This window comes from Nestor notabilis, unplaced genomic scaffold (genome assembly GCF_000696875.1).
Source record: "Nestor notabilis isolate BGI_N333 unplaced genomic scaffold, ASM69687v1 scaffold5220, whole genome shotgun sequence".
NCBI classification, from domain to species: Eukaryota; Metazoa; Chordata; class Aves; order Psittaciformes; family Psittacidae; genus Nestor; species Nestor notabilis.
In genome coordinates this window covers 12434-22344 of record NW_009912328.1, presented here as the reverse complement: position 1 = coordinate 22344, position 9911 = coordinate 12434, and the positions used below count along the sequence as shown (strand labels likewise).

Here is a 9911-nt window from a genome sequence, read left to right as displayed (position 1 = left end):
GCATGGCTGATGCTGGTTGTGAAGCGGGGGGTCACACTGAACCCCAGTGTTGTGTGAAACACTGTCCCCAGACCCCCAGGAAGTGTCAATAAGTCAGTATTCCTCAGGGAAGCATGGATCAGTGTGTTCAATACCAATAGCACGTCACACCTCAGCGTCACTTGGGCTCAGCTCCTACCACGAGGGTGTGAGATGTCAAATGTTGCCCTGGAGTCAGGCCCAGGGATTGGTCACCTTCTGACGCGGAGTTTTAGAGACCTTCAGACTCTGTTGATGATGTTGCCTCTGACAAAACATCTCGTGGGAGCCAGGACTTCCCTCCCAGCCTCTGCTTCTCCCTGGCCCATCCTTGTCCCTGTGCCATCCACCCAGCTCCTCCTGGTATCACCCTTTCTCCTTTGCTGCTTCATGCAGAGAGGATCTGGAGCTGCAGAGCTGTTCTATAACCAGCTCTCCAGCTCAGAGTTGCTTAAAAGAGGCCTGAGGAGTACCAGGAGCATGTCTGTGGGTCTGATCTCCCTATGAGATGCTCTGAGGACAATGAACAAGTGGCTGCTCCTTTCCTCTCTAGAAAGTGAATAGGAACTGGGAGGAAGTTTCCTGCTGGTGACAATGATTGTCCCTTTGCACTGCTGCTGGCTCGTCCTGGCTGTCACAGGACAGCAGTGGGATAACCAGCCACCTGCTCCAGCAGCATCCATGAGTTGACACCTGTTTGGGCTTAGCCCCTGATGATAGAATCACCAGAACAGTTTGGGTTGGAAGGGACCTTCAGAGCTCCTCTAGTCCAAACGCCTGCAATGAGCAGGGACATCTTCAACTAGATCAGTCTGCTCAGAACCACATCCAGCCTGGCCTTGAGTGTCTCCAGGGATGGTGCATCCACCACCTCTCTGGGCAACCTGTGCCAGTGTTTCACCACCCACATTGTAAAGAATTTCTTTCTCCTGTCTAGCCTGAATCTCCCTCTTTTGATTTAAACCCATCACCCCTCGTCCTGTCACAACAGGCCCTGCTGAAAGGTCTCCCCCCATCTTTCTTACAGGCCCCTTTTAAGATGTGCACTGTGACCTGCTCCCCACCAGCCTCTGTTCAGGTGGCACCTGGCTCCAGCCCTGGCTCCATGTCCCCAGTGACTCTCAATGGCCCATCCTGGGCTGGCACAGGGGTCCTGTGCTGTAAGTACAGGCTGGGAACACCCATTTTCCTCCATCCTTGCACACCTTGAGGTGGTGCCAGGCCTTGAGCACTGGGACCTGCCTCACAGGAGCTCCTCTGCTCCTGCTTCAGCTTGTCATGTGGTTTTCCAAGGCTTGGTGTCACCAAGGTGCAGCTGTAATGTTCTAGATGTTCCTCTGGTCTGCCTGCTTGGAACCAGCCATCTGCTGACATGGGCCAAGCTAGAGCAAGCCAAGGACACATCATCTGGGAGGAGCACAGCTTCTACTCCTTGCCCACTTCCACCTCACTCCAGTGTGAGTCTATCCCCGCTCTTGGTGTCCCTGTGCCGTGGTTGTGCGCACAACCCTTCTGTGCCCAGAGGGTGGTTGGTGAAGATGGAGAGGAGCAGGAAGAGCAGCAAAGCCTCTGAGTCAGGAGGGCACACTCATGGAGTTGCCCTGGGGACTGCTCCGTGCCTTTGGACTCTCCCACAGCTCCCAAACCACCAGAGAGGGGCAAACCCAGGAAACCCCAGATCAAACAGATGAGCACATGCTTCAGCATTGCTTGGCAGGGAACGGGGCCTGGGACCAGCAGCCCCAACCTCGTGAGCAGCCTGTCACCAGGTGTGGGGTGTGACAAGGGGATGGGGCCACATCCACCTGCTTGCAAGTGGCTTTTCCAGCATTCTGGAGCTGCCCTGGGGAAGAGCCAGCAGCCGGCAGGTCCCAGCTCTGCTCCTCCGAGGTCAGGTGAGCTCCCAGGGGGTTTGGGGACACATTGCTGAACTGTGGCACTTAGGGTGCTGCCCTGGGGTACTGTCTGCATGGCCGGGGTGGTGGGTTTTGCTTGGCAGTCAGCACCAGCCATATCCTATCCTGGGACTTCCTCCTCGTGCAAAGGAGTCACATGCTGTGCCCAGGGTCACCAGGTCCTGCAACAAAACATCCTGTGTTCTCACACCCCTGCAGGGTGCAGCTCTGGCACACCAGCCTGTGGCTGGGGAGATGTGGCCATACAAAACTCTTTCTGGAAGCATCGCCCTGGGGGAAATCCTGTGGACACAGCTTGAGGGGATCAACCCTGACCCTGTCCTCTGCCCGGTGTGAGCCATGGTCTCCCCATTCACTGTTCCCTGGCATGGGGAGGGAGGCTCCTCAAGTCAAGACTCTGTTACGCACTGGAATATGCTCTGGCAAAGATAAACATCTCACCTCTGGGTTTATTTTCATTGCTGCCAGCTGGGCCTTTCCCACACTCAACTGCAGCTCTGCTGCTAAAAGCGTGTTGGGGAGAGCCCTGGCTTGCTCCCAGCCCAGAGGCTGCCCTGCAGACACGTTGGGGAGCAGCACAGAAGGAAACCAGGGTGGTGGAATGTCTTCTAGAGGGCTGTAGAGTCAAGACCAAGGCACCAAGGTCAGAAAGGATCATTGTGGTTTATCATTTGTGGAAGGCAGAGAGACAACACATAGGTGTCAGGATTGGGAATTACATGACATCTGGGATGGTGGCTGACTTCAGTGACCCCGGAATTTGTCTTGCATTAGTTGTGTTGGCTTTTACAGCATCCTTGGGGTGGAGCAGAGACACAGTGACCATCAGGAAGCTGCTGGGGGCAGGCAGGTCTTCAGCTGTGCCAGGAGCCAAGGCTGCCCACACCTTCCTTTGTTTTGTGTCTTTGGTAACTTTCACACGCTAAAAGCATTCACAACCAAAACAGTGACTCCAGCTTTCACCCTGACTGCCTTGGCCACGTGCACTGCTGGTGTGGTGCTCGTGCCCCCTGCATGTAGGCAATGGCAAACTGCAGCCATCTTACCTCAGCTTCTACGTGCCAGGAACACTGGCACAAGCAGTCAGAAAGTTATTGGAGAGCACCTAGAAAATGAAAAGATGAGTAGTGTTTTGTCTAGATTAGTGAAGAAACCACAGTGCCCAATGTGACACCCTTCTCCTGCGGGTGACAGCCACTCTGGAGGTGAGGGGGCAAGCTCAGGGTGTGCTTAGGGCAGGGTCATGTTCAGAGTGGCTGGGCAAGCTGCTGGGTATGTAGGACCCAGAGGTGGCTTTGGGGTGTTCCTGGCTAATGGCCAATGTGTGCAAAAGCAAATGTTACCCCATGAGCGCATGAGTGCACTGAGCTGCTGCAGCCCCCAGTCTCAGGGTTGGTGCTCCCAGGACTTCATCAACAGTTGAAAGCACGGGTTCAGTTTGAATCACCACCCTTGGAAAGATGTGATGAGATGTGTGGAGCAACTGGCACTGGCTCCAGAGGGGAGCAGCCAGAGTGGTGGGGCACAAGGAGGAAAGGCTGAAGGAAGGGAGGCTGCAGCAAATGTGAATTCCCCAGAACAGCTTCTCAGAAGCTTTAAGGAGACTTTAGGAGATACATGAGTGTCACAGCATCCAACAGCCTCCACCTCCTGCAGCATCCCTCCACCACATCCCTCCATCCCAGCACAACCACATGGAGCCCATCACCCCAGCTCTGGGCAGCACATTCCAGCAGGGACCTCGTGCCCATTCCCCAGTTCCCTGCCCTGCAGGGCTCAGTCAGCTACTGATAGTTCCATTGATATCATTAATCTTGGGATCTCACAAGGATGCAGCATTGTGCTGAGCCCCATTGGGTGCTGTGGGAGATGGAACCACCACCAGCACCTGCTCTGTGATAGGTGTGCACAGGGAAGGGGAACAGACTGGGGTGTCCATGGCCAGCACAGGGGCTGGCTCCAGGCACATGTCCCTGACCCAGAGCACCCACAGCTGAGATGCGGCACAAAGACAGTGCCAGTCAGGGGCAATTGGGGCATGTTTAATAATGGTGCACACTGGGAAAGACAGGAAGGAGGAGGAAGGGGCTGGTGTGCTATTTGCTAGCTGGGACGGCAGGCGTGGGCATCCCGAAGGCAGCTTTAAATGCCCCCAACTCCACCAGTCTTGCTGGAATCGGGCTGGAAGAGAAGGATGGAGCTGGTCCTTGCTGGGACCAGTCACAGGAAAAGCCAGGGTGGGTCTGGAACTGGAACAGGGGGCAGGAGTGAGCGATGGAGCTCACCCAGAGACATGGGACCTGCACAGAGCACTGCCTGCACCTCACACAGCCAGAGCTGGAGTGACCTCCTGGTGCAGAAATTGAATGGTGAGGAAATGAGAGACTCTTCTGGCTCTGAGTCAGGGTGTTCCCCTTTCAGGAGGCACAGGGAAGATGTTAGCAATGGAGGTGATCTCATTTCACAAACACCAGCATCTCAGTGACTGGCAGTAATGGCTGGCCTTGAACCCTGCAGAGCCTCCACGCCAGCCTGGCAACTTGCTTCCTGGTCTCAAAGAGGCATTTCAAGGGTCACAGACAAAAGCAGATCAAACAGGGGTGTGTGTGTACTCTACCACTTCTCCATAGGGGATTTGTCTACCTGCAGTCAGAAGAATGAGGCGCTGGCACAGGGTTCCCAGAGAAGCTGTGGCTGACCCATCCCTGGCAGTGTTCAAGGCCAGGTTGGACACAGGGGCTTGGAGCAACCTCCTCTAGTGGAAGGTGTCCCTGCCCATGGCAGGGGGTTGGAATTGGATGAGCTTTCAGGTCCCTTCAACCCAAACCACTCTGTTGTGTAGGTCCCTTTTCAGTTATGAGCAAATAACACATTTGGCTCTCACCAGACCATGTCCCTTGAAGGCAAACAGGGCTGGGGCACATCAGCACTGAGGACCTGGGAGAGCCATTGGAGAGTGTGTGCTCCTGTGGGCCAGCCCATCCCGCAGCTCTGCCCGAGCCCTGCCAGGCCTTTGGCATTCAGACAGGCTGTTTGCTCAAGGACAGTGCTGGTGAAACTGGTTCTACTGCTTTTGCCTCTCCAAAGGAAGCTGGGTGCTCAGGACCCCAGGAGGTGGCTGAAGGGCTCCACCATGGGGCATGTCTCCCAGCCACACTCGTGGCTGTGAGGTCAATGGCTGCTGTGCAGGGAACAGGCACATCTGCCCATGCGAACACGAACTGGTGCACCCAGGCACTGCCTTCACAGCAAGCAAACACCCCAGGTGTGGATGCCCATGTTCTGCTCATCGACGTCAACAAGCACCTTCCCCAGCTTGCCCCCCATCTCCAGCTCTCAGGGGCTTTGCCCATCTCAGCAGCAGGGCCGAGTCTGGTCCTGCCATCCTTTTGAGGAGCGCTCAAGGCCAGGTTGGACACAGGGGCTTGGGGCAACGTGCTCTAGTGGAAGGTGTCCCTGCATGTGGCAGGGGGTTGGAACTGGATGAGTTTTAAGGTCCCTTCCAACCCAAACCATCCCATCATTCCATTATTCTATGAAGATGCGTGGCTGAGGGCCCCCGCTAGCTCCAGAGCACTGGGGCTGCTCCAAGGCCCCCTTGGAGTAAACACAGCTCCTCAAGGGACTGGATCCCTGAGGAAGGGCCACAGACTGTGGGTGGGACCATGGGGCAATGTGTCCCTTGATGGCACATGTCCCCACCTGCCTGAGGGTGTTGTCCCACTCACCACACTTGTGAGGGGTCCATTGCTCTCAGGAGCTGTGGTGGTGGACCTGGAAGCATTGCAAAGCTTGCTTTGGGCGCCTGGCCTCAGCTGCACCCTGGCCCCTCCTGGGACAAGCCCCAGGCTGGATTCTGACCATTCCATCCATCCCTTCTTTTGGCAGCCCAGGAGAGCCTGCCATGCACCATGGCATGGTGTCAGCTGAGTCCCAGCCAGGTCTGTCCTTCCCTGCCCTTGTGCTCACATGGACCAGGGCTGTTCCTGGCAGGACTTGTCCCATGCTGGTGGCAAGCGGGGTTGCCAAAGGGCTGAGCCTGGCAAAGAGACCCAAACCCCTATGAACAGGAACAGAAGCAGTAGGTCAGGCAGTCCCGCTGCCTGGGTGCTTTTGCAGATGGAGTCATAGCTCCCTCCCAGCTGGGAAATCATTGCCTGTCCTTCTGCCCAGAGGCAGTTAAGATGTTATCATGTAACCTCTGGAACTATTTCTTTACTACAGAAGGATCAGGACAAGTAAACCAGAGTTGCTCAGCCTGGGTTTGGAGGCAGGAGCTGGAGGGTTTGATCGGATCTGTGTGCACACAGTCACCACACAGTGCCAACTGCCCCGGGGGGACCGGGGCCGGTGAGTGCCTCTGTCCTGCATGGGGATGAGAACTCCTGGCTCAGTACATCTCTGGACCAGCCCCTGTGCAGCCAGAGGGGGATTGACCGACCTGGGAAGGCAGCAGACACTCATTCACCCCCTTCCCATGAAGCCACGTGAGTCCAAAGGTTGTGTGGAGGTGGGAATGCAGGAGCAGTGGCATCTCTGGGCTCCAGGCACCCACCCCAGCAGCAGGGTATGGCACAAGCACACAGCTTGGTGCAAGCTGCAAATAGATGGGACCTGAGACAGCACCCAGGGACTGCTGCCCCCCGAATTCACAGCGTGGTGATTTATGTGCACACAGAAGGGCCTCGGAAATCATCATCCCACTGGCCACAGGGAAAGGTGCTCCGGGAAGGTCACACACATTTCCCTCTGGCACAGCTGCACTTGACTCAGCTGAGATAAGGCAGCTGGGAACAATCCTTCCATCGAGATCGCCCTTGTGATAGCCCTGGCATGGAGCTCAATCAGCAGCTTCCCTGTGTCCACCAGTGCTTCCCAGCCCAGGCAAGGTGCCGGGGCTCTGGCTGGACTGTGATCCCCAGCCTGCACCATGAGCCTCCAGTGCATGCCCGGAACAGTGTGAGGCTGCAGGCAGAGCTGGGGGCTGCGGGGACCTGAGTCCTCCCCATCCCTCGGCTCTCCTCAGTGTCCCCATGTCTGCAGAGACCCCCAGCCCAGAAGCAGCCTGGACCCATGTCACAGGGGGAAGGGGTGAGCACAGTCCCAGCTGGGCCATGACAGTGTCCTGGCCTCCCCTGGCAAAGCTCAGCTAGTGTTGCTGATAGCCCTGGCAGGGGCATCCTCCTTCTCTGATGTGATTTTCCTTCTTATTTCCTTCTAATTCCTTTGTAATAAAACTTACTATCAAGGCACCCACTACTCTGTGTGTGCTTTCAGGGCACTGGATACTGGAAATATCACCTCCTGTAGACCTTGTAGAGACCGAAATGGAAATATTAAGACTGGAGAGCAAGAGAAAACAGAAATGTGTGTGGAAAGGCACAGGGAAGTAGGGAGACAAGGGTTAACAGGAGAGGTGTGTACTAATTGCTGCAGGGCTTCTATGTGTGATTTCATTCAAATGAGGAGGAGGAACTAATTGGTTGAAGATAAGGTGTCAGGAAGATGCCAAACTGAGCTGTAAATACACCTGTGAGACAAACAAGAGAACTCCTATTCAGGAGTTTTGACTAAGGCTGATGAGGTCTGGGATAAAATAATGGGGAAGAGATTTTCCAGCAGTATCCACTTCCAAAGGATATAAAGACAAGCCCAGGGTAGGTTTGCTGTTGGTAGTGGAGGAGCCCAGAGCTACAGCAAAGACTCAAAGCCAACTCTGAGGGATCCAACCTGGCTGGGTGCTCCTGGAGCAGGGGTCTGACAGTGCTGCAGGTGAGCTGACCATAGTACACCTTGTAAAATAAAATTACCTCCCTTTCTACAACACCTCACACTGAGGAGTTTGCTGTTTCCTGTGCTCCCCTCTGTCTGGGGCAGTGCTTCCTTCCCTCCTCCTGGAACTCATCCTTCCCGGTGGTGGTGAGCTGAGCAGGAGTGGGTACAGGACCTGGGGCGCTGTGGGATCCTATCACAGCTGTGCCAGGCAACCACCCCCCTCTCCTCCATTCCCTCTAGTTTATCCTAGTTTTGCTTTTCCCAGGGGAAGGTATGATCATCAACCAGGATTTCCGAGTTGCACAGCTTGAGATAGGCTCAGCCTCGGTCTCCTTGCAGCTCCCTCTGGCTGGTGGTGTTCCCAGCTGGCCGTGTCCAACCACCTTTCTCCTGTGTTTGGGTTTGCAGGAGCCCTCACCACAATGTTCGCTAATAAGAAGCACTTGATCAGTGCCATCATTGGGGCACTGGTCGCACTCTCCATCATTGCCCTTGTTCTCAGCCTGGTGAACATTGAAGATGTCACCCTGCCACCCACTGTCAAGGTGAGCCCTTCTTTTGAAGGTCCCCGAGCATCATTGCAGAGACCAGTCCCCTTGGGCAGGTGCTCAGAGACACCACCTTGTCTACCTTATCTTTGGTTTGGAGTTGAAGGGGGGTTTGTAGTAGCCAGGTGGGTGTTTTCTTCCCATTTCAAGATACAAACAGAGTAAATACAGCCTGGGCACCTCCAAGTCAGAGTGGGAAGCCTGCTCTGGAACCGGCCAGCATGCTATGCACTGGACATGTTTTGAGGGCATTACCTTGGGGCAGATGTGCAAGGCAAAACTCTGCCCTGCTCCGTCTGCCCTCGCATGGCACAACACCTCCTGATGGCCCTTGTACCTGCCAGCTCCCACCAGCCTGCCCTAACCCACAGCAAAAGCATCCCATGCAGCTTGGTATCATACCCTGGTTGCTGGAAGGGGCTTGGTTTTAGGGTGATGTGGAGGGGTTCATGGGGGAGAGGTGTGCAGTTGGGTGCTCCTGGCCTGGAGCTGGTGTCGTGTTGCCTGTCCCTGCCCAGGCTGGGTGCAGCTGTATGAGTAGCAGAGAGCACTGGGGATGGGAGAGTTGCTGGCTCCGAGGTGGGGCCAGTACAGACACAAAGGGTTTGTAACCAAGAAAGAAAATAAAAAAGGCATGAGGAAACAACTCAGAAATGTCAGTGTGAGCTCATGGTGCTGCACAGGCCTCAGGAGCGGGAATGAAAAAGTCCCTTCATTGCTGTGAGAAATGCCTGTTCTGAGGCCAGGCTCTGTCACAGCTTGGCTCTGCCATGCTGCAGATAGCTGAGCCTTAGAGAGATGGGTTTGGGGCATCTTCTGGCCCCACGACCCTGGCAGGGTCATGGTGGAGCTGGGGACAGGCTGCTGCTCCTCCCGTTGGTGTGATGTCTTGGTTTTCCCTTCCAGTATGGGATAGTGTTTGATGCAGGCTCATCCCACACCTCTCTGTTTGTCTATGAGTGGGATTCGGACAAGGAGAATGACACCGGTGTGATCAGCCAGACCTTGTCCTGTGATGTCCACGGTCAGTACTCCCCTACTATGGGCTCGGCACTGCCCTGCGCCTTGGTGTGGTGGGTGGGATGACCTGGACCTTCCTCTTGCTGGCCTGCCCATGCTGGGCAGCTCTGTCTGTCAGGCTGGCACAGGGAGGAGCCCTGGCTGCAGGCAGGGTGGTCTCTGACTCCCCACTGGCTTCATGTAGTTTGAGGACCCTCAGGACCATGTAGTGCCACACACTTGTTGGGACTGATGGACCTTGATGGTGTTCTGTGTTTTATGCCCATACCTTGGACTGCCTGAGCTGCTGTTCTGGCTGGGGAAGGTGCCACCTCTAGAGCTGGGGACACTGCTGAAAGCATGGGAGAGGTGCGGAAGCCATAGGAGGGAAATGAGTCAGTCATGTCCTGGGGGACCAGGAGACCCTAAAGAAGTACCCTTTGTTGCTGAGAGGTGACAGACCTTACTGCCCTGTTCCCTCTTGCTCCCACATCCCTGTTCACAGCCATTCCCATCAGCCTGTCCCAGCCTGAGTCTCTTCCAGGACAAGGTATATCAAGCTATGCCAGTGATCCCCTGAAAGCTGGTGATTCCATAAGGGAGTGTCTGGATAAAGCCCTGAAGGTTGTTACTGCTGAAAACCAGAGTGATGAAC

The 9911-nt window shown here is 55.5% G+C and overlaps 1 protein-coding gene across 1 annotated transcript in view; it reads left to right on the top strand.

Annotated features, from left to right (window-relative positions):
• The first annotated feature begins 8131 nt into the window (after positions 1-8131).
• The window catches only part of ENTPD8 (ectonucleoside triphosphate diphosphohydrolase 8), a 7277-nt gene continuing 5497 nt past the window's right edge, over positions 8132-9911 (top strand). Inside the window, 3 exon segments of the mRNA XM_010018916.1 lie at positions 8132-8254; positions 9164-9281; positions 9801-9902. Of these exon segments, the coding sequence (XP_010017218.1) occupies positions 8132-8254; positions 9164-9281; positions 9801-9902 (343 nt within the window).